Here is a 26,389-nt window from a genome sequence, read left to right as displayed (position 1 = left end):
TTTGATGTTAAGTTTTAATATTAATTTTAAGGATAAGCTTTTGTATTTAGATTTATTTTTATCACGAATAATATCTATTATTTGATGTGAAGTTTTAATATTAATTTTAAGGATAAGCTTTTGTATTTAAATTTATTTTTATCACTAATAATATCTATTATTTGATGTTAAGTTTTAATATTAATTTTAAGGATAAGCTTTTGTATTTAAATTTATTTTTATCCCTTATTTGTTTCATGTTAGATTTAAGATTCTAATTTTGTAAATTAATGCGCGCTCATGTATTATAAAATACTGAATTGTCTTAAAAATACAACCTCATTTCTTAGTTAAATAAATAAATAAAATAGTTAAATAAATTTCAAAAATAGTAGCAGGAAAACAACCGATTTTAGAAAATTAAAAAAGTATGCAGAAACGATTCCTTCACGCAAGCCTACATACCTTATTTCAAATGGCAAACTCGAAAGCTTCGATTAAATGTTGGCTTACCCAACAGATATGTATTTACAAAATTTAGTAAAATCAATATATGTAGTTTAATAAAGTTGCTTGAGCTAAATCCTCGTTGCTCAAAATGTAATCTCGCATTACATATAAATATATGTATGTAGGTCCACTAAATCTTTCTTTACTCTTAAAACTGCATAGATACATTTGTATCTTACTAAATTCGCCCGCCACATAAACACTTGACTGCTAGTCCACTTACCATTTGCGCCACACAGAAGCAATGCCGGAAATTGTGAAATGGCACCTCGTTGTAATGCTTGTAGACCTCATACAGCCATTCGCGCAACGTCTCAATCGGTATATTGAATTTATCTATGAAGCCCAATTCGAGGAACATCGTTTGCATTAGATGTATAACATCGGCATCGCCCCACTCGTACGAATCGAAGGCGGGCAAACGGAGTGCAGCTTTCACCTCATCCGAGAAGTTGGTATCACAAATTTCCAGGAAACGCTTTTTCACCTCCTGATGCTTTGGTAGACTACTTTTGCGATGTGGCGGACCCAAAGGTCGCTTGGAGAGACCTGCAAATGGGTAAAAAAAAGAGATAAGTTTGCATAAGTAAATGTTAAGTAAAAAGAAGTATAATTCCAGCGCTGCGCCTGGCTGCCTGATTAATAGCACAGGCAGGCAGATTAGCTTTGATGGTTGCAGCAAACGCTGAATATTTCGATGCAAATTTATAGCAAAAAAAGCAGGGAAAAAAGGCATTCAGGTGAGGACATCGAAAAAAGCTGCCGCCGCTATCGGTGCCGATGACAAAGTACCGTCAACACCGGAAGCACCATATGCCGCTATTAGTGGTGACAGCATGGCCGGAAATTTAATTTAAATGTGCATTATGCATAGCGGAGCTGGAGTTATGTGAGGTAAGGACAAAAAGCGTAGCTTTATTAAATGCACACTCGTCGCTGGCAGCAGTGTGAAGGTGGCACAAAAGTTGGAATAAACAAAAAGGCGCCAAAGGAAGCACTGCAGTGGACAGTCGAGACACTTTTTTGCTTGTTTGACGCTGTTGCGCTGATCGACGTATTCACTGCAGCCATCAAAAGTTAGCCAAGCGTGAATGCGGACTAACAGAGCGTAAATCTGCAATTTAAAGAGATGTTACGCAGATCAGACAGACGGAAACTACAACATTTCGAATGTGTCAGAGATTGAAATATTGAATGCGTCGGAATTTTTACCGATGTTTTTATTGTTATCTATGTCACTATCGATTTTTTATCGATATTATTATTGTTATCGGCGAAATTTTAAGTATTGCCATTGCGTCAAAGATGGAATTATGGTATTTAATTTGTTTTCGAAACGTTTATCGATGTAGGTGTGGTTATAAACCAACGATTTGTTATCGTTATCGGCTAAATGCTTACTGGCCACTATCGAGTTTTTATCGATAGCGATATTGTTATCGTTGCAATTGTTCAGTATATGGCAGAGATCTAGTTATGTAGTTAAGTATCAATCACCGCCGTTATCGACATTTTTTGTCGAAAATAATATGGTTATCGATATCACTATCGATTTTTTATCTATATTCTGTTTGTTTTTGGTATGATTGTCAGTATTACGAATGCAGCTAAAATTGGTTTATGCATTCAAACATCCTATTATATATAGCCATCGAATTTATTACCGATATCGAAGTAATTATGGCTGACGCTAACGCCTTTTTATTGATATCCTGATTGTTATAGGCAAAAATTCTTAGTATTTTGAATGCGGGAGAGGCTGAATTGCGTACAAATTAGAATTCATCAGAATCCTTATCGATAACATTAACGTTTTTTTATCGATGTCTTTGTTTTCGTCGATACAATTCTTAGTATATCGAATGCGGCCCAGATGTATTTAAGCAATTAACAATTTGTATATATGTCAAAGTTGTTATCGATACTAATAACGTTATCGATATCATTGTCGACTTTATTTCGATATCCGTTTTGTTATAGGTATAATTGTCTAACTTCAGGATGCAGCAGAGATTAAATTAAGCACTCGAGTAATTATCCATACATTTTTCGAAAGTACTATCGATGTCGTTATTGTTACCGACCACACCAGAGATTTTTTTGTTATCGATATCATTATTTTATCAGTATGATTCTTTGAATAAACAACTTTTTAAAATATTTGTTGTTGTTATTATCGATATTGGTATCTATTATAAATATATTTATCGATGGTGATATTTTTATAACAAAAAAAGTTTATTATTTTGCTAAACGCAAAACAGAATATGTTATACATATATGTATGTATTTAATTAATTATAGTAAGCGTTATCGGTTTTTTAACGATATTTTTATTTATTTTTTTTAACGGGAGCATTTTAGGGATTTCGAAAGTATCCGGGTTTTATTAATGAATTTAAGTGTTACTACTATAGTTATCAAAATTTTTATCAAAATCGTTGTTCTCTTTTGATATTCTAATAAATTTTTCAACCTAAGCAGTTATAATTTTCTGCATTTTCTGTTTTAACGGTACTAGTATCGCTATAAATATTATTTTGGTATTCACTTTTGGGTTTATTTCGGTAAAAAGAAATCGATAAAGGATATTGTTGCCATAATTTTTGTCGTCGATGTAATCGTTGTCGATCTCCTGGTTATTTTCCTCAATACTAGCTAGCATACTGTAAGTCTTGGCCAGACACCTACACTCTCTTCACTTTGATCTCGGTTTATTCTGCTTTTGTCTTTCCATCCCACATTTCTAATTTCATAACAAAAAATCCATAACTAAGTAAATCACCTTCGCTCTGTTGGTGTTGCTTAAGCGGCTTACAAAGCTTTTAGTTCTTCAATTAGCAACAATAAGTATAATCCTTAAAATCTACTACATACACACAAAGCAACCAGTAACACTCACTCACACACACTCAGGCTTACAAGTATTCAGCTAACATCCATTAGCAGTCAAGTAGTCCCACACGCTTGAGTTTTTTTTCTTTTTTTTTTTTGTATTTACTCACAAATTTACTTATAAAACTTGCATTATTTAGTTTTCCATTTTTTTTGCGCTTACAATCAGCTCAAGTTTTTTACTCTTCTACAACTTAAGTATATTTTCATAATAAATTAGCATACATGCTGGCGCCACAATATGTACAGTGCAGGAAAGCATTTAAAATTAAAAAATGTAGCAAAGTGGAAGAAAGGTTGAGCAAAATGCACGACAAAAAAGTTGATCGGTTGCAAAATTTTTAAACAGGAAGCACTAACTTTATAATTAAGTTGGCTAATTAGAGCATAACTTCGTTCTGCTACAGACATCTGCAGAAGATGATTTGAATGACGCAAGTTTGGCGCAGGGACAAGGCTATCGAATGCAGAGATTCTTAGAACTTTGAAGTGGTTTGGTTTTTTTCCTAGAAATTATTACGTTGTCTATGTTGAAAACCTCATTAGTCTTTTTAAATTCGATGATTTTCTAGCTATAAATCAAACTTTAATACCCAGTTTCACGAAAGCAATTTAAAAGAAAAAAAAATTTGAGAAATTTTAAATATTTCTTTTTAAATTATCGATATTATTATTATCGATAAAAAATATTTCTCGATATGTTTATTGCTATCAATTTTGATGCATTCATTGTACTGGTGTAACTATTTAACATAAAAACATTAATCGACAATTTAATTTGGAAACTTATCGATACATTTTTTGTTTAAATAATCGAAATATTAAGTGATATTTTCAATGCTTTTTAAATAGTATAGAAAAACCTTGAAAATTTTTAAATATTTACTTGTTTGTTTACCGAAATAGTTATCGAAAAACTTTCTTTTTTTTATTTAAAAGATAAACCATCAAGAGATAAAGCCATCTTCAGTTTCATTTTTCGTTCGTTCGAGATGGCACAACGCCGAGACCGGTTTGTCTGCAAACCTAACTTGACAAGGGATGACGGAAATTCGTTTCAAAATAAATCATCTTACCACCCTGTCGGAAAAATCGACCAACACCAACACACAGATAAACATTTATTCAGACAGTTATTACTAAATTTTTATTGATATATTTATAATAATTATTTATCTACACTGTTAACCATATACATATCGATAAATTTAGTGGTATCGGTATATCGATATATTAGCATATGCTCTTTTAGCAAAACCAAGGATACAAAAAATTCCTTCGTGATATTTTTAGTTTTATAATTTTTGCTGTATTTTTTTTCTATACTCTTTATTTTCGTAAAGATTCCATTTTGTTAACGTGTAGACTCGGCTCCCAATTACAGGCTGTTAGACAATTTATATTCGTATTTTCGTACCACCTTCTTCCACAGTGAGCATTCGCATCACCTAATTCAGCACTTTTGCTCATTTACATACATATATGAATGGTTCGATACCGAAAAAAAAAATTTAATGAACATACAAATGCAATAGAGTCTACTTATTAAGCATATGAAAATTTTTGATTATTCAAAAAAATAAAAATATAAAAAACATAGCAAATACGCTTTACGGTTTTCGGCAGTTAGCTCAACTGTGCAAGTCAATGAGATTTTTTATTTTTCCAACCGCGACTTCATAGCTTAAAGCTGATATCCATATGTCTAATGAAAATGGGAAGTTCGCGTGGTTTCAGTGGTTCAAAACAACTAGTGTTCGCCCAGCGGTTGAAATTCTAGGAGTTTAGGTGATCTAAGAGGAGTGGATTTGAAGTGGGCTGTGGTAAGTTGAGGCGAGATACGTTGAGCAACATGTGTTAGATAAGATAGTATAATATAACATAACATAACATAACATAACATAACATTAATAGCATAAAATAACATAAAATAACATAACATAACATAAAGAAACATAACATAACATAACAAAACAGCTTATCTCATTCTTCAATTGAATATTTTTTTTGTCTCTATCATTATCTCTATCACTTCCTCTATCTTTGTCTTCAACGTTTTTTATCTTCATGTCTTTCATTTATCTTTAAATTTGTATCCTTATCTCTTCCTTTACCTTTATCCCAATTAATATTTTCTTTTTTTCCTTGGTCTACATATGCACCCCACCTTTATCATTACATTAGGTATTTAAATTTACTTTCCTCTTTGTATTTACCTTTAGGTTTCTATACTTTTATTTTGATATTTGCCTTTATCCCATTCCTCTACTACATACAAGAAATGCCAAATCGAATTAAAAAAAATCGATTTTTCAGTAGATTCGAATCGAAATAAAAATAATCGATGCTGGAAGAAATTGGCAAAAAATAAATCGACAAAAAAACTAAGCACGCCGATCTGACCAAACTATTATTGTAATTTTTAAAGAATACATACATTTTTCATAAAGGTTTCAATATCCAGATTTATTCAAAAGCTATCAAGTAGCTTTAAATTCGTAAAAACTTTGAAAAAAGAAATTACAAAAAATTTATGCCCATGTATTTAATGGTAAAAACGTTTTTTTTCACTTATTTGCAGCATTTTGAAAAAACTTTACATTTGCCATCCGGAGTTGCGATAGGCCGCTCATACAATTTTGTTCGCAAAGTTGCCATTTCACCAAAAATGCCACTTTGCGATGTTTCATGAACCCCACTAATGGCTACTTTTATGAACGTAATACCCAACAGTGTCATTAAAATGTTTGTCAATTAATGCTTAGCGGAAATGTATTATTAACCTTACTTAAGGAAATGCTTAAATTTTTTGATTTTTTTTTTTTTTTTTTTGATCACAAATGAGAAAAAATTGTATGTGTGTAATACAATGGAGCTTACGTATATATGTAGATTTCCTTGTAATAGAACGCTTTTTATTTTTTTGTTTTCGCTAACTGTATATTTACCCTTTTTAGAAAAGATTTGCTGCTAAAAGGAGTAATTAAGGAGTGTAAATTTTTATGAAAATTTCCATAAAGTTTGGAATTGCGATTTTTGGAGTTTTTGTTGTGATATATCCACAACTTTATGTAGAGTTATTTCCAAGAGGCTTCCCTGAGAAGCCCTTTAGTCGGTGGAGAAAGTAAGAGAGAGTCACAAAATGTTCACCAAAAATTTGTAGTGAAAATAAACAGAGACAGTCAGCTGATAGCATGCATGTATGCCATTTTGCTTGCACTGCCCAGCAGCCGCAATGGCTCGGTGAGAAAACCACTAACCTGCCGCTCGAGAGATCCCGAGGTCGAGTCCTAGGGCAGCGATTTTTTTTATTTAATCGTTTTTTTTTTACATATCCTGCATATTTTAATGTTTTAAAAACAAACCAAAAAAATCCATAAAATGTTTATCATATTAAAGCATTTACGTGTATTTCCTAATGAAATTATTCTTAAAAAAATATTCCCTCGCTTTTTTCGCGTTTTATTTTTTAATAAAATAGAAAGCAATTGTCTTTTCCTCCATATTTTTGTTTTTGTGACCCGCTCAGAGCCAGCTGACAAATTAGTGAGTTTTCTTAGACTGGAGACAGGAGACAGCTTACTGAATACCAGTGTTAACCCACTATTCATAGTCATACCTAAGTCATATTCATATTAAAAGTCGTAGTGAGGTGATGGTCAAAGTCATAGCCACAGCCATAGTCATAAATAAATAGTAAAGTCTTAATCTTAGTCTTAATCTTAGTCTTAGCTGACGGCTAAATCTTAGTCTTACCGGATTTATACTTTCCGATTTTCTAATTTATTTTCTATTTTTACTTTTTTATTATTTGTTTGACAGTCAAATGACGCACTCCAGCCCAACTGTGGTACGTGGCGTATGAGTGATGTGCGTGTGAACGCTAAGCACATACTTAGTAAACAAAAAGCGCCATTTTTCATTTGCACCAAACTATGCAACTGCCAAAGTGTCAACACACCGACGCTAAACGCGCGCACACGCACACATACGCACCAATAGATGCACACGAAGCTCCTCAAATATGTACATATGTATGTAGCACAAAAATAAATAAATCTTTGCTGATAGTTATAAGTTGTGCGCTGATTGGCTGAACGCAACTGCACTCAAAGTCTTGGTGCAGCAGCTGAAAAGTAAGCTTTGGAAAAATTTGCAATAATAATTGACAACTGCAAGAGCTTTGCGGCAGCAGCAGGCAACGACAGTCAGCAAGTAAGAAGTTAGCAGTAGCTATGAAAGTAACAACAACCGCAACTACAGCACGGCTACAACAACCACATACATAAAGGCAGCAATGCATATAAGTAACAGAATTTGACATTTCATCGATCAAAACGTTTGCAGCATTCGTTGCTTATTTCTTTTTACATGAAATTTTTTTCTTACCTTCGGGCGCACTTTGCGCAGGTGTGCACAGCGCCTGAAGTTATGCAAAGTAACAGCTTGATAAAATATATACAAACAAGCAATTTATTTTTCTGCTTTCCTGGCGCATACATACATACATATTTGACTTGTTCGAATAGATTTTGAAAAATTGCGAAAATTTGCAAAGTAGATGCCTGCGAGTACGCTGCGAGCATGACATAAGCAGATAAGCTGCTCTTTCAATATTTTGTATATTTTTCTTGTTTCTATAATTTTTGTATATGTATCTACAATGCATATGCATACAAATATTGTTTTTTATGCTTGCTTTTCATGCATTTCGGCTGCATTCGAACTTTTGCGCCCCATAGCGCAGCAATGCAATTTGCAAGTGCTTTTATTTTCGCTTCAAGCAATATTCAAGCTTAGGTAAACACATATGTATGTATGTATGTATGTAGTTAGTGACTTTTGTTAAGCGAAAATTACTAATATCTGTAAAGTTTGTTTTTAAATTTTGCGCATATTTTTTTCCTTCTCACTAAACAAACACATTAGCATAAGAGGCTTGGCCCACGCTTCGCTGAGTCAATAGGTTATAATAAAGATAAATAAAAATTATTAAAAGATGTTTTCGCCAGATATAAATAAATTTTACTTGCAGGTTTTTCTTAACAAACAATAATAAATTTCTGATAATACCAAAAATCTCCAAACAATTGAATTACAAAATATTGTTTATTCGATGCACCTTCCGCATTAAGGGGTGTAATCTTAGCCCTAGGCTTAGCCTTAGTTTTAGCCTTGGCATTAGCCTTAGTCTTACCTTAGCCTTGGAATTAGGCTTAGCTTTATCCTTAGCCTTTATTTTAGTCTTAGTGTCATTCTTCGCCTTAGGCTTGTCCCTAGCCTTAATCTTAGCCTCCATCGAGGCCTTAGTTTTAATCGGAGCTTTATCCCCACTTAAAACTATATTATTTTAAAAATGCACTCAAAAATTTTCAAACAAAATTTTCAGAAAAAATTGTTTTGAAAAATAAGATAATAGACAAATATGTATTAAAAAATATTCCAAACAAACATTTAAAATAAAATATTTTTTTGTTATTTTATAATTTTTTCCAAATTTTTTAAGGTGCTCGGGATAATTGAACAAATGTTTTTTTTCTAAAAAAAAAGTTTTTTTTTAAAACGATTTGTTAAAAAATTTGTCTGAATAGAGTCGGAAAAGAAGTCATGAAACTTTTATTGATATCTTTAAAAAATTAAATTGACAAAAAAAATATTAATTACCTTTTATTTTGGAAAAAAATTGTCGAGAAACTTTTACTGATATCCTTAAAAATAATAAAACCAATTTTCACATTCAAACTTTCCAAAGGCGGAACCAAAAGTTATTTTAAAAATTTTTCACATAAATACAAAGTTTTCTCTATCAGTTGTTTTGATTGTTAAGTAAAATCCCTTAAACTTTTTTTCCCAAAAAAATTGTCTTTAAATTTTAAAGTAAGAAAAAAAAATAATCCATAAATACCGTCCACAAACTTTCCAAAGGCTGAATTAAAAATTCTATGAAAATATTTAAAGCAAAAATCCCGAAAATTATACATTATTCTTTAAAGTTGCTTGAAATATGGAACTATTTTTCAAATAAAATATTTTAAAATGTGGTTTATGAGTTAAAATTTCGAATTTTGGTTTTTGGCAAATCGAAAAATTTTCGATCTGAATTGATGGTTCATAAAAATTACTAAATTTGTTTTACATATGTATATGTATTTAAAAAATTTTTTTTATCTAAATATAAGTTTTCTGAACAAAATTTGAAGTCAATTTAAAAAGCTCCTTTAAAATAAAATTTGTTTATTTTCCTATTCCCTAAAAGAATTTTAAATAAAAATCCTTAAATTTAAACATAAATGAATGTATGTATGCATTAGAGTCGTCCAGGTTTTATATAGGGTATTTTCGGTATTTATAATATCCATACCGACTTTTAATTTTGTACTACAACGAATACAGGGTGCTCAATGACCTTAAAATCCGCAACTGAATCTCTTTGAAACTTGCAAAGCTTCTAATATTTTTTCAGCTAATTTAAATTTAAAATTTTCTTAGGTTACTTAAGCAGTTATTTGGTTAATATATGTACAAAATACTTCTAAAGTTTGGTTCCATCAACTTTTTCTGCAAGAGGAAAAATTTTGGATCGGGCCCCGAACCCATTCTGGGATTTTTTTTGACCACCTTAATGTACATAAATACTTATATAATATTATCTTTCAAAGTCAACATGTTTATCGTTTTCCAAAATTGAAATTCAGTGTAAATTTTTTTAAATAAATTTTTTTTAATTCCCCAAATCTCTGCTCTTTTTCACAGCAAAGTTTTATTATAAAATATTTCTCTAAACTCTGCTCCATTTTTCCACCCCTTCGTCCCTTTCTTCTTCTTCCGCTCTCATATGCCCACACGATGCAATTATCCTTATCAGTGGTTTGCGTTCCGTTTCAACTGCGGTCAAGGCAAACTGTCATAAATATAAAAATAAAAAATAATAATAAAACTAAAATAATCCTTAAAAACGTATACACAGCTGCGGCTAATATGCGCTTTCATTGTAGTTGTTGTTGCAAAGAGTTCATTTAATGCCATTGCGTGCTTGGTTGCAACAGCAGTAAAAGCTGTAGGAATCTCCTTGGAGATGGGACACAATTTACGTCACGCACAAATTAACCACCCAACCTGTAACTCAGCGCTCTGCCCCAACTGAAACTTCAACCAGAAAAGCATTGCCTTTTGCATTTTCTCTATCACCTTGACGCTGTGAATGCAGTCCTTGCGCACTTTAGATTGCATAGTTTTGTGCGCGCGTACGCAAACTCTCTCACACACACACACACACACGCATACTAAAACTTTCAAGCTATTTGCAGTTTTCATTGCGAGACATTTCGCAGCGTTGATTGCAGAGTTGCTATTTTCGTTTTATTTCGCTATTTCGCTTTATGGCTGCCCACTCCACTTTGCTTTAGTTTCCACTCTATTCTCGGGCGCTTAGCTTAGCTACGTGGAATTTCAATAAACAAATGTTGCGTTGGTTTTGTAACCGAAAGTATGAAATGGTCTGCGGTTACAACAAATGCAAAAATTTATGAATACTGCTACCGCTGTGTAACGCCGCCAGCGCGTAACGGAATGGAACGGAATGGTATGTTATGGCATTTTGCTAACACAATAGGAATTTTTTAATCTAAATAAATAAGCAAAGTTATTGATGCTGTGCAACAAGCTGTTTGAGAATTTATGTTTTTATAAGCTGCAATAATTTTCCGAACATCGGGAAGATATGCTGCGATTCTGAAGGGCGAAAAGGATGGCCTTGCTCTTCTGGCATGTACGCATATATTTATTACTCGAGGGCGAATCGTTTTTCGTGTGGAGAGAAAATACCTCGAAATTGCTTACTGCATACTTCTAGGTACCACTTGACTATCTGACTAACAGCCGTATTCTAACAAAGTCACAAACTTTAGCTCATCACTGCTGTGATTTCTACCGCGCCTCAAAGCTTGCCGCTCAAAAAATATGCCGTTTCAATACAATTTTTTCAATTTTTGTGTATTTTTCTAACACTCAAAATCGAATTTTTTGTGAAAACTTGAAATCACAACAGTGATGAGCTAAGTTTTGTGACTCTGTTAGAATAGAGGCGTAAGATACTTGCACGTAAATATGCCGATACAAGGTGTCTACTCGAATTTACTTAAAGCAGAAAACACTTTTCGACCTAGAAAAGCCCATAAAAGAGGACCTCGGTTGTGTTAGATTGCAGTAGCCTTTTCCGGTTGAGAATGCACTTGAACCTTGCAAAGTGCTAGCAAAGTTACTTCAATCTTAACCTTGCGAAAGTTGGTTAGCCTTGTAAAAGTGTTCAAGTGATGCTACCTCATCTGTCTCCATCCAACTGCGGCATTAAAGGTTAGAAGTGATTTCTAGTTCAAAAGTGGACTACACTTGGTCAGTTTCCCGAAAATGTAAATACTTTGGCCTCATACGCATATATTTAAGTCTAATTAGAAAATTTTCCGGCGCAAATAAGAGGAAGGTAGATAGAAAGTCTTAACAATACCAACAAGGCTTCCATCAAGCTTCGAAGCTTCTGTGAAAAAGTTCACTAACCGCGACAGTGCTGTCGCACAATAAGTTGTAAATGATCTTTATTGAAGTGCTTACCACGCCGAATCTAACTAGTGATTTGGCTATTAGCTCCATTAGGACCTTGTCAACTGACCCATCGATGTCGACGAAGACCGCTAAGGCAAAGTCTTCCTCTATGCACTTTACCATTGAGTATAGGGTGATCTTCGTAGGCCTTCCTCTATTGATAGCCTGTTGAATTTCATATAAAAAACGATGATACTCCAAAGCCTGGGGATAGAACCCTGAAGTAATTTCAAAATATAAATACAAGAAGCAAACCACTTCTGCAGGGATGATGCTGTCTGGTTCCAGAGGCTTGAAGGGTCTGATCGATTTTATTGCCCCTTTCAGACAACGAATAACATAGCAGGTCTAATCGGGCAGTGCAATTCGCTTGCCTTGCATCGACAGAGGCTTCTCCTGGGGATAGAGTACAAAGAAATTAGGCATTAAGCATAAAATTTGTGAGCTGAATTTGGTCAAAATCTGGGCGGGTAGTGGTCCCATTTCGTCTATTTAATAATACAATAATTTAATAATTTGACTCAATGCGTTAAAGTAGAACACATACACATTTGGGCGAGTGACAGCCAGACTGACGACCAGGGGGATGATGAAGACTGTGCTAGAAGATAAACTGACGATGATAGGTGGCGCTGGCACTCAGTAACGGTGAGACTACTGTTGTTGGTATCAGTATACAATCGGTAGACTTTGGGCGGTAACGACGAGTGAGCTGATAGCCACCAATGATTGTTAGAACGGTGGGAGAACTAGTAGCGACGAGTAAATGCACAGTTGGGACGGCCGTTCAGCGGTTCTCGGTAATGGTGAGTCTGTTGGCGAACATTTGTACCGAAATCGCCTATAAAGATTACCCCACGAGGAGGCTGGAAAGCTGCAAGAAAAGTGAGGCGTCTTCAAAAGCAGCGATCACTCTTCCTTAAGCCTGTAATCCTATCCAGGTAGTGGTAGGGTGTAGCACGCGGTTAGCGCAGGAAACTCGCTAAAAGTCGACGTCTCAAGGACGTGTCTGAAGCTAAAATATTTATCACAAATTTTTACGCTTTTGAAGAAGACAAAGATTTTGCTTTTCAGGGCTCTACAAAAGAGTCACCTTCTTGATGCCCTTAGACGCTCTTAGATCAGAAAGCTCAGCCGTTCATCAAAAGGATTATTTCATAAAACAAACGGCCACATTTATTATTTATTATGTCTAATGTACATATGTACATATATGTATGTCCATAGAGTGTGACATTCTTCCTGCTAAATAGAGTGATTAGTTATTTAGTAGTTAAATCATTAATTATAATAACGGCGCATAAACAACAATTAACCCGCAACCACTTAATAAAATTTGTTGTGACAACAATTACAACACCATATCAAATAGCATGCCAACGTGGCGGAAGAAGGAAAAAAGAGTGTAAATTTAATCTTATCAACTAGATATGTATGCCTATCGCACACTTTACATCACTAACCACCAACAACAACAACAGAGGCAACCATCAAGTGGGCAGTAAATTTCCGACAATTGTTAACGAAAATACGCGCTTCACAGATGATACATACATACATATTCCCTTACATATATCACATACGTAAGTGTATGTATTTACATAAAAGGAGGTGTTAGAAGCAGCTTAAGTGGCTCTCCACTGGCAGATGCGTACCGAGAAGGGCTTTGGGCCGCGCTAAGGAGTAAAGATGAACGCGAGGAGCTTTAATGTGGGTGTGCGTACGGTTGTGCGTACGAGTGTGAGTGTGAGTGCGAGTATGGGTAGTGATGTTATGAAACTATGAGGCCAAGCATATCACTACCATAAATCCAATAAGTCACAGTTAAGCATGCGAACAATTTGTTTGGGAGCTTAAATATGTCACGAGCTTTGTGTGTTTGAGGAGGGCAAGCCAGCGGCACAATTGAAAGTCAATGTGTCAAATTGTTAATTATAATCCATTAATGAATTGAGGCAACGAATTATGAGCGCATTGGGTGGGGTATTATTGAAGGCAAGCCAAATAAGTGACCAGCTATGAATTTTGATACCACCAATTGCCAGCATGAGTTCACTTAAATTTTATTAATGCTTTCAATACTTTACCACGCACAAATACGTATGTATAAATATAAATATTTCTATTTAACTAATTGCTACTTTTATTAGCCAATTTATTGCTTAACACATTATTGCCCACTACCCGTTTTTTATGGTTAGTAGCCGCTTATTTTGGCACAGTAGCAATGAGTAGTTAATTGGCATATTAACACAATCGAAGTAAGTAAGTTAATTGTTTAGCAAGTAAAGTTTTATAAAATTCATTGTCAATAAACGAAAGCTCATAATGAGTACCAATAAAAAAAAACACTGTGCATAATCGTTGCCAAGCGGGCGATGAATGATTAAATGAAGAGTGGTAATAAACGAATCATCATTTAATTCAGAGTAAAATACTCAACTACAGTAGAATAGAAACGGTTCTTTTAATCAACTTAAAAAACTGCCAGAAGATTCTTTTTTCCGAGGTCAATTAAAAAAAAAAATAAATCAATAAAAACACAAGTTTTTAGCTTGCCGAAGCGTAACCAAAATACATACATACATATTTCGGAAAAGAAAAAATATAAATTTTGCGTTTTTGTAAATTTTTCTAAAATTGACCTCGAGTCGGCAAAATATAAATTTACAAGTGGAAAGCTCGCAAAAACCATCACTTCTTTATAAAATTAATTTTTGAATTAAATAGTTATTTTTAAGTTAAGAAATATGTGTGAGGTATGCTCCGTCAACTGAAGCCCCCGTCTCTCCAAAATTGATTCGAGTAAAAAAAAATCGGCTATTGTCTTGAAAATTCTGTAAAATTGTTAATTTTAAATTATGAGTGGCGTTTTCTCGAAATCCGATACGACTTCAAATGTTAACCGAGCTCAAAATAAAAAAATACGTGCTTCCTTATTTTCTAATTTTCGATATTCTTCAGTTCTGGGAGATGGCGGTGGGGGTTATGTTAATTAAAAAATTTTTCTTCCAATTTAAAATTTCTTCTTTTTACTTTTGATTTCTAAATTTTTCTTTTAATCTCTTAATATATTATTTTTTGCGCCATAAACTCATATTTTGTTAATAAAAACACATATTTGAAGAAAAAAATGCCGATAATTTTTCACGATAGATTTTTTGATAAATTTTTTACAATGAGAAATTATATCAAATAATGTTAATTAAAACACATATTTGGAGAAAAAGAAGCAAACATGTATGATAATTTATCAAAATATATATTTTTATTGGTTTTTTTCACGGTGAAAACCGTTACCAAAAAATGATAATGCATTTTGTTTATAACGAAACAATTTTCCAAATTGTAATAAAAAATCTATTTTTTTGCTTTATTTTGATTATTGTAAAGTTCTTTTTAACTTACAAAGATGTTTTTCGAAATTTGAATTTTCAGAAATTTGTATACCCAAAATATATTATTAAATGTATTTTATATAAATAAATAGGATGTTTAATTATTTTTTAAACCAACTTTTATTGAAATTTTACATAAATTTATTACTTTGTTAACAGATTTTTTATAAATAATATTGTAATTTTTTTTGTTTAATTCGAGTACATTTTTTTATTCATCAGGGCATCAGCAAAACTTTTCTGTTTTTATATAAAAATGTAATTGTTACAACAAGTAATTTTTAAGCAGAAAAAAACCGACTCCAATTCTCATATAAAAATTTCAGATTATCGTTAGTTTCTTCTTCTTCTTGAATCGGTTAACGTGGTCCAAAGTTATGCGGTTACATACACAAAAAAAAAATATTCCGACAAATTGATACCATTTCCCCTTTTTGTGAAGTCGGTTAAAAAATAGCTATGCCCATCTCTACCAAAAATGTGTTTTTTTTTTGCATGTCAATAATTAAAATCAAAAAATTTCAAAATAAGAANGGTTTTTTTTTTTTGGCATGTCAATAATTAAAATCAAAAAATTTCAAAATAAGAACGCCTGATCTGATTAAGCTTCAAGACGTTAACTGCCGCCTCTGGTACACACAAAATCAGTCTGGGTATGCCAAAGATATTAAAAAAAATATATATTAAAAAAACGAATTCTTAATGTTTACCTTCAGGGTTCAAGGGTCACAAAGATATTATTGCAGTTACTTTGATTGGGTACTCAAAGCAGCTGGTATTTAAGAAAAATAAACATATGTGACAGCAAAACGAATACGCCGTTTCCCTTTTTCCTCCTAAACTGTATGTAGATATCTTCCCAAGTTTAGGATTTTTAAGATAATACTTATACAAAAATTTTCGCTACAAATATGGTGCCATGGGGTTTGTCATCTTCTTTTTTTTTTTCATAGAAAACTGAAACTTTATAATTTTGTAAGCTTTAATAAAAATTTTTAGTAACATTTTTTATATATAAAACTGTATATCCTCCTTTGCAACTACTTATGTAGGTTATCTGTTTCTTTTCTTTCGCACAAGCATTATTTTTCCTTTTTCCCGCTAACGCATTTCTTCTCGCCGCCACATTTATATTGCCCATCTTGGTGATAAAACGCTCAAGTGCTTTTGTCGCTAACTGACTGCTCAAGTCAACTCTCGTTGCCGAAGTATTCCTAAGAATAATATTAACACAAGGCGTTGCTGTGAAGAGGCGCATACAGATTGAGCTACATATTTACATAAATAGTGTTTGCATACTTGTCAGCTTCAGCTGCAGCTTCAGATTTCTTTAGCTTACTTGCAGAGGACATTGAGACGTGCTCGCGCGTGCATGAATTGTGTTTTATGTATGTATGTACTTATTCATGTGAGTAGCTCATCTTCGCAGAAAAATATTTTACATAACAGAAAAATACTTTCGAGTGTATGAATTGAGTTGTGATTTGAGAGCCAAGAGGCGGGAGAGGATAAAAAAATATATTTCTTACGAAAGTGTGCTACTTATAGCTGGCCTTTCACCGCTGCAGCCGAAAAGTATGCAATGCAGAGCGATCAGATATTTTATGGAGCGAAAAAAGGTTTTAAAAAACGCGTTATACTTTTCAAAGTTACCTTCTTAGCCAAGACTGGCAAGGCCTCATAAGTGTTCCTAAGGTAATTAAGTCCAATCAGTATCTCCTTATTTCTTTGAAAATGCCTAGGGGACTGACTGATCTGCGCATAAGGAGCGGCATCCCTAGTGAACATACGTCCTCAAATCAGAATGCATACTGCAAATGCAGATTAGTAGAATAATTTTTAAACACAGATGAAGATATATTTGAGAAGTCTATCGCAGAGAAGATCGGTCGACCTTGTCATGTTTATTCATCGCGTGTTTTACAACAGAACGACAGCGACCGAGCGAGGCAGCGCTTCAGCGCAGAAACATGTGAGCAGAGGTACCCCTCAAGGTGAAGTTATCTACCCCCTTCCCTAACCGAAAAATTTGAAAAAAAAGCAGCGGATGGGTGGTTGTTCATGTGGGCGATGAAGCACTGATAGACAGAGGAAAATTATTAGGTTTCCAATATGAACTCATGCAGGAATATCTGAACTAGGCCGTCAGCTGCGGCTCAACAAGACGGATCCTCCTCGCATCCCGAGGAAATATATAAATGAAAATTTTGGTATCTTATTCAATGGGCGCACTTTCGAAGTGTTCTCTGATCGACTAAAGTATCTGGGCCTGATTCTTGACAGTGGAAGCTGAACGTCCAAGAAAAAGTAAAGCAGGCATCGCTGGCCTTAGCGTGGCTTATTGACTCTGTGATGCTAATTTTATTGTACGATTGTGAAAAATACAAAGACTTGTTTTAGTTGGAACCAGTGCAGCATTTCGCACCTGCTGAATTCTTACAAACTCTGAATTCATTCCGACCTGAACTGATCACTGTACACCGAGACTAATGTCGAGGGTGTAAAATCTGGAAATGTCTTCTAATAGGAACTTTACATCAGCCTAGAATTATGGGTCAGCGCTGTGAAGGCAATAAAAAGCAGAGAGTTTCATGCTTACGAATATAATAAATTTTAATTGGATTATTATGTATTCCAATAACCAGCCGGCAACTATGGCTCCTGGGAGCTTTCATGCTACTTTCGGAAATGGTCAGCGAATGCCTGATTTCTCTCTTGATTTCATTAGACCACTTTGCTATAAAGCTTATTTGGACTGCTGGCCACACTGATATCGCAGGCAACTAAAAGGCCGATAAGCTAGCAAGAAAGCATACTTTTGCAGGATTGTCGCTAAGTTAGGAAATGATGGCGGTTCCACTGACTATTTGTGATTTGCTTCTAGAAACCGAAAGTGTGACGTAAAGCTTTGAAACTAGGGTGGCTATGTCTCTCTGGCCATAGGCTGGCCGACGGCCAAACCAAACACGCCACATCTACCGTTACTGGTGGAAGTTCTATACGGAATCCATGTACATCACATCACATATTTTTAGGCGCTAACTTGCAGTTGTGTTTCATTAAGTAACTGTTAAAACATTATGCTTCGAAATTCTAAACTCAATTAAACAAAAATTTGCTACCATTACTGGCTTGCTTTCGAAATTCCGTAGAGGTAAAAATTTCTACTTTCATCTTTATTTTACGGCCTAAAATTATGCCATTATTTTCCAAGCTAAACGAAGTATTTACAATATTTGTTGTCTCGCAAAATTTTACTCTAATTATACACATAAATTCTCTTCTCTAACGCACTGTTTGCTATTCATTTCCACTTCCTCAATCTACAAATTCTTTTTAGTCTAAATTTCAAACATCACCATGGCAACTTTCAGCAATGGGCCAGCATCATCTAGCTGCCCGATACACAACAAGATTAAATATCATTGCGTTGTAATTTGTGTGATTTAATATTTTATAGAAACAGCACATTAATTAGAGAGTAAAGCAAAAGCGTGTGTGTGTGTGTGCTTGTGCGTGTGAGGGGAATTGAAAGAGACAACTACAGGCATAGGCAAATGGACTTTGATTCTAATGAATATTTGGACATCCTAGGAAACTGGCACTATCCACGGCACAGGTGAGCACTGCCACACCGCTGGGAATTAGGTAGAATGATGGGAAAACAATGGCAAATAAGTATGTACAATAAGCATAAATTACAACAAGAACAACAAGAACAACGACGATAAGCTATGGAATTACAGAAGTAATGGCAAGTAATGGCTAGTTTGGCAGCAAGGAAACCAAATTTCTGCATGTAATCTGCTCGCTCGTAAAAGTACCAACGCTGGCAGGCAGCAAGCGCGTGTATGTATTTGTCTAATTCTATGGAATTTTGTTTTGTTTGATTTCGGAATATGGTAAGTTTTCAACATACCTACATACATATATAAACACACTTTTCATTAAAGGAAAATCGTGTATTTAATTTGGGCATTTATTTGATCTTGCGCCTTAATTGATTGAAAAATGTTACGCATACGCCATGACGACCCAGNCACATACATATATACGCACTTTTCATTAAAGGAAAATTGTGTATTTAATTTGGGCATTTATTTGATATTGCGCCTTAATTGATTGAAAAATGTTACGCATACGCCATGACGACCCAGCTGGCTACGTGGAAAGAATTATTTGCAACCTAGTGGCATAAACTGAAAGACAACACTCTATTACTACGTTTGTGCGCAAGGCAATTTACGAAATCATTTCATGAATTTGAGGTGCTTAAACATCATTTAATGAATTCAATTATACACGAAATGGTGTTTATGCGTTGATTTTCTACTCAAATACATGAAATAATTTTGTGAATTGGCCTACGCATAAGCGTAGAAAATGTAAATTAGACAGCAATTTTTAAAGGAAACTTAAATGAAATTTAAAAACTTTTGAAACTTAAAAATTTTGTTTTTATCAAAATATTAAAGCTTTACACACATATTTTTTAATTTGGTATAAACTTCATAAAATTAAAAATTATTTTTTATAAAATTGTACCAGCGTTAAAAGTATGCAACCAAAATTTTTTGGATTTTTTTTAGGCTTAGCAGGTAAAAGTAGCCAACATTTTTTTATTAGACACAGGAGTGACAACAACAGTTCAGCGGAGTTTGATTAGTATGTATTTAATTTTCTAAGCAGCTTACTCCAAGTACTTCATCGCCTGACAGCTACATACAAACAAACATATGTTAGCATATTTACTAAGTTTCTCGAATGTTTAAATTTTTACGTAGAATACGTCTTACTTTTCGGTAATGAAACGATTTCCAAGAAATAATGAGTCGTTTCAAAGAAAAATTCTGAAGTTTACCAACAAGTTAATTTTTTTTTTATAAAACTAATCCCCGATCTCACCAATCAATTTTAAAATTTATCATACCTTTCAAATTTAAAATGACAAATTTTCCGAACAAAGTTGTGTAATTTTAAATTTCAAGAGGCAGATAAATTTAAAATTGTTTGGCGCAACCGGGCCTGAGAATAACAAAAAGTCCGAAATTACTGTATCTTGTGTAATAAAATTACTAAAAATTCCAAATTTCTATATCATCCTCATCACAATTAAGAAATGGTTAGTTTTAAAAACATTTATATATTTTCATATGCAAAAAAAAGCTAAGAAATTTAAAATGACTAAGTAGTTGGATATAGTGCTTTTTATTTTGAAAATGTCTGAACTTTTTAAAATTGTTCAACATTTTTTTAATACCTAAAATGCTTATTATTTTTAACATGAAAACTACAAAACGAAAGCTTGAAAGTTTTGCAATCACTAAATACTAAAATTTAATGTGCTACAAAATTGCATACTCAAAAAATTCTAAGAAAATTTAAAAGTTTGTAAATTTGTGATGTACTCATTTCACTCAATTTCGGTGTTAAAAAGAAATTCATAACTCGAGTTATTGTAGAGTGCACCCCATTATGCTATACTTAAATATTGCGCTACACTCAGAGCTACCACTGTGATTTTTAAATTTTTTTTGGGATGGCATATTTTCAAAAACTAATATTTTTTATCAAAAAATTTGTATGTGAAAACTTTTTCAAGAAAAAAATTTAAAAACTAATTCTTTTTTCATAGAAAATTTTGATGTGTGTATGTGTGATTTTTTTCAAAATTTTTTCTCGTACCGTTCTCGAGATATTTGGAAATTCTGTACCTTTTTGCATAATTCAGTTAATCAACAATAATATCGATATCACTAGCGATGTCTTTTGGCATCGCTTTTTTTTTGTGTTAACATTTAATTAATTTTAAGTATTAATATTTGTTACTGTCAAACCGAGGTTTGTTCCATGCCCTTGCTGAGTGATCTCACAGTTTTATGTATGGCATAAAGTTTCATCTCCTAAAAGTTTGCAATGATTTTCGTCTTCAACAAACTGCAACCCGCTTTCGCTAAATTCCGGTACATTTTGCCATTTGCATTGCTTGTGAATATTTGGTCTAATTCTTCGTTTACTGCACCGATCATAAAAAATAAGCAAAAATATTGCTGACAGTAAAAAATTTAAATTCAAGTAATTCTTTTTTCAATTAGCAGTTCTCAAATATTTCAAAAAGCAATTAGCCAGTGATTTTTGTTGCTGACAAAGCTTTGAATTATATTTTTCTACCCTGTCGCATTTTGCATAATCAATTTTCCGTTGGAAAATTTACTGTCAATTAATTAAAATTGTTAAATTTGCGAAGTCTCGCTTTTTAGCTATTTGTTGCTGCTGATGCTGTCGTCTGCTGCGGCTGCCGGAATATCCCACCAACATATGCCAGCATCAGCATGAGTTGCACGTCTCCCGCAACAAAGTGAATAAATTGAATTTTGGGTATTTGCCATACATTTTTCATGCGTGCGTGAGTGTGTGCGCCCGAAAATATGCTAAATAATTTGGCCAAAAAATTTTCCTACATATTCACTTTTTTCTCACAATTTTCACGTTTTATGCCAGCAACCAAATTATATTCCGAATATTCCTCTAAACATACAAATATGTATGTACATTAGGGTGGTTCTTAAATGTCGGACGCAAATTTTTACATCTGATTTCCTAAAATTAATCTCTTTTTCATCTAATACCCAAAATCGATACTGCTATAGTAGAGATATCACATATAAATTTTGGCCCCGTTTGCAGCCGGTTAAGTCGTGTCGCACAGGGGGCAAAGTTTCAGATTACCCTATGAAGCCGTCATAGGCGACTCAAATAGGGACCAAAATTTATATATGATATCTGTGACCGTGAAATTACTAATTGAGAGGCGAGGTTGAAAAAAAAAACGTTCATTTGATTTTGCAAGGACCACCCTAATGTGCATATTAATAGGCATGTATACTTTATAGGATATGTATAAAAATATAATCCACTCTATGAATTTTCAGCTCATTGTCGTCGTAAAGCTCTAGACTGTGCATAAATAGGTGTCTTTAACATTATACCATTATACCACAAACATACACCCTTAATGCAGAATGAGCAAGCACGAATGAGCGTCGAAATGAATTTATAAAAGGCAACGTAGACTCAACAGCAAAGGGAGTGAGCTGTGTCGGTTGTTGCCAAATAAATGGAAATGTGAAATGAGAAATGAGAAAACTAGCAAAAACAAACTTAATAAATAACAAACATGATAAACGTTTTACGTGCGACAAGCTACTAGCTGTGTGAGCGTCTGGAGTAGACTGCTAGTGAGACTTTTGATTGAGGCATAGCTAGCACTAGGCGTTGGACCACAGATAAATGCAATGTCAGGGCTAAAGGTAATGTCAGACACATTCAATCATTCAATTCATTAAAAAAAAAATTTATTTTCCCGAAATTAGTGGCATATGAAACTTTCCATATCTATTATAGTTTTTTCTGGCCAAAATTTAGTAAAATTTTTTTTTTGCATCCTAAGAATTTTCTTTCATAGCAATCCGAATTCAATTCTTCCTTACCGACCATCATCCTTGTGAGCTTTCATAAGCAACAACAACTTATACAATTCATTTCATTTCTATATTCATTTTTATTTTCATTGTTATTGTGAAACGATACGTGCGACAAAATCGCTTTATATTCTTACAAAAACAGAAATGAAAGCAAAAAAAAAATACAATATACTTATGTATGTATCTAAGAATTGAGTAACTAACAAAGGAACACAATAGCAAATAGACTTAAATACATATAGGACATGCTGATATACATAGATACATGATGACGTAGATACTTACATATATACGTTGGTAAAGGCACCCACCGACAGGAATTGCCACCCAGTATACTATGCCATGGTAAAGTTAATATTAACGCAATGAAAACTAAAGCAAATAATAATAATAATAAAATTTAGTTAAAAGGCGAGTGTTCATGAACTTAGTCAAGATAGCAGCAGAGAGAAATAAGNCTAATATTAACGAAATAAAAACTAAAGCAAATAAGTATAATAAAAAAATTTAGTTAAAGGCGAGTGTTCATGAACTTAGTCAAGATAGCAGCAGAGAGAAATAAGGATTTAGGAAAAGCTAATGTCATGTTTATAATGGTCATAAGAATGAAGAGTTTATAGACTTGCATAAGTATTGTTTATCTAAATTTATTTGATCATAAGGAGTAAAGATATTTTTTATGAAGATTAAAAATTTAGTAACATACTCTAAGGCTTACAAGTAAATTGCTTATTGCCAATGATTGGAACAAAAAAAAGTAACTAGGATGCAGAATATCGCCATTTGTCGCGAAAATGGATTTATCGATTTATTTATCGATATATAATCGATGTCGTTTCATCGATAACACAATAAATATCGTGGTCTTTAGCAGACATTTCAAATGATAAATATTTTCGTAACATTTTTTTTTTGCCTTATCGATATATATATCGATTTTTTTTCTTCAACATCACCTTCCCTGACATCGATGAGAATTTTTGATGCAATTATCGACTTTCTATCGCAAAATTATCAATATATTTTACATTTTTAACCTCGATATTGTTGTCAACTCAATTATTGATGCATAGGCGATATAATAATGGACAGCACTTTCGATATTTTACTCGATACTTCATTGATTTCTTTATCGGTTGAAGTTTTTATACAGCTATCGATGTTTCCACTGGAACCTTATCGTTAAATTTGTCAATACTGCTATCAATTCCACTACTGTTGCACAAGTGATAAAATTTCGCTCAGCAATTTCGATATCATTAGCGATAACATATTGATTTCGTCATCAAGAGTATTTTTGATATGCTTATGCATATGTTTATTGGTAATTTATCGAAATATTTATCATTATTGCCATCGATAGCCACCTATCAATTCGCCCACTGATGCATAGGCGGTATAATTTTCTTCAGCACTTTCAATATTCTAAGCGATAACATATCGATTTCGTTAACAAGCGCATTTTTTATTATTGATATACTTTTTTGGTACTTTATCGAAATATTTGTCATTATTGATATCGATATTGTTTTCAATTACACTATTGATGCAAAATCATATCGGATTTTCGATAGCACTTTCGATCATAATAAGCGATAACATATGGATTAAGGTAGCAGGAGTTTTTTCAATAGACTTATTGATATATTCGTCATTATTGTTATCAATATTGTGTGGAAGATCGCCCTATTTCGGCTGGCGATTCAAAAAACGCCCTATCTCAACAAATGGTTAAAAAACGCCCTGTTTCAGAAATTTTTTGAAGAATGCCCTATCTCATAAATTGGTTTAAAAATGCCCTACCTCAGCAGCTGGTTCGAAAACGCCCTATCTCAACATAAATTCAATACATTGGCAGGTAAGATAGGGCGTTTTTGAATGAGATAGGCCGTTCTTCAACCGATTGCTAATCGTTTTCGAACCCCCTGCCGAGATAGGGCGATCGACATATTATAATATATTTGTCAGTATTGCTGTGGATACTTTCGTATACAAACTTCTGTAGAAATCGATATCAATATCGATATCAATTTCGATATTGCATTCGATATAAATATTTGAATCGATATAGTATCTTCAATTTCCGCAAATCGATAGCATTATTGTTAGCGTAATCGATGTTGCTGCCAAAAGAAATATCGATATCGCCACAGATATCGAAGAGATATCGACATCCTTATCGAGGCTTACCAACACGTTAACACATTAGGAGGAACTGTTTCGAGTCACAGCGAATAGCGCAAATGAATCAGTTGGGCTATATGAGAAGCAAGCGCAATGGGCAACTGTGGACCTTCAATTCTGGAGTGTCAGTTTTGCAGATCTTTATTTCTCAATTTCTTTCAACGCAAACTTTTCTTTTACTTCCTACAACATTTTCAATTGCTTGAAACGCTTTTTACCATCTCAACCCACTCAGCAGTTAACTGCACCTACAAAAAAATATCCGAGCAGCTGTCAGCAAAACCAAAATCCCACATGAATGAATATCCTTTTTGAAATGTTGGCGGTAAGCAATATTTTCCTTCATAGCCTATGGAATGAAGGCAAGCGTCAAGCTGTCAAATGCTATACACCCGTCAAGGTGAGACATTTTAATTAAAAATGGCAAGCAGGATATAAACAACAGGCACTTATTTAATTTCTAAAAGAAGAGAGCGCGCAGACTAACCAAAAGCTAGAGTGAGAGCGTAAAATAATAAATAATAAACCAGCTGTCTTAACATGGCTTGAAGGGCTACACGTATTTGAAATATGCACGTAATATGGTTTTATAACTAAACGTCTGGCACAACCTTAAAAATTACACGACTGCGTACGCGGCCAAGTCAACGAGCGAGTAAAGCGTCGCACTAAGAAGAGAAAGCGCTTACGCTGAGAAGCTGGAAAATGCCGCAAGCAGCACCTAACTACGCTTGACGTTAGTCGAACGTCATAGCAATGATAACAACAGTCAAACAGCCAAAGCCCAAAGGCACGAGACCAGAGCAGATTACAACCAACATGCCGACAGAACAGTGGCCAAGACAGCAGTCAGGAGTACCAAAAGCGACAGCGCTTGTAATTTTCAACACCTGCCAATTGCCTGCCAACTTTCCAGCCTGACGGCTGAGTTCCTGCCTAATGCTTGTTTCTTGATATCTGCTGCCGGTCGCTGCTTTTGTGCTGTCACAGCCGAAAGTGTGTTTATTTAACATTTTAATTAACAAAAGCATGTGGAGACGCGCACCGGCTTGTGACAACGCAAAAGGCCACTGCGAGCTGTCAACAGGGGAATATGTCGCCTCTATACACAAAGTGGGTCATATGTAGGTAGAATGCTGGATTGCATTATGAGTTTTGGGAGCTAACTGCTTTGATTGTTGCTGTTTATGCAGGTGCTGCTGCTACAGCACTCGATGTCCTTTTATGTTCTGTTGGCATTTGATTTTTGGGCGCTTTGGAAATGAGATTTTCGACTGCAAAGAGTTTGAATGCAATAAAGCTTCCATAAAGTTGCAGTATTAGTAGTTTAGAAAGTAAAAA

At 33.7% G+C, this 26,389-nt stretch overlaps 1 protein-coding gene across 2 annotated transcripts in view; it reads right to left on the bottom strand.

Annotated features, from left to right (window-relative positions):
• Nucleotides 1-26,389, bottom strand: part of Pde9 (phosphodiesterase 9) — a 189,689-nt gene that overhangs the window by 75,521 nt on the left and 87,779 nt on the right. For both annotated transcript variants that reach the window (XM_017612446.1, XM_017612447.1), the window contains one exon: nucleotides 713-1,038. In XM_017612446.1, the coding sequence (XP_017467935.1) occupies nucleotides 713-1,038 (326 nt within the window). The remainder of the gene's footprint in view (nucleotides 1-712; nucleotides 1,039-26,389) is intronic.

This window comes from Rhagoletis zephyria, unplaced genomic scaffold, assembly GCF_001687245.7.
Source record: "Rhagoletis zephyria isolate East Lansing unplaced genomic scaffold, Rhagoletis_zephyria_1.1 Rzeph_scaffold_00543, whole genome shotgun sequence".
NCBI lineage: Eukaryota > Metazoa > Arthropoda > Insecta > Diptera > Tephritidae > Rhagoletis > Rhagoletis zephyria.
This window is presented reverse-complemented; position numbering and strand designations above follow the sequence as displayed.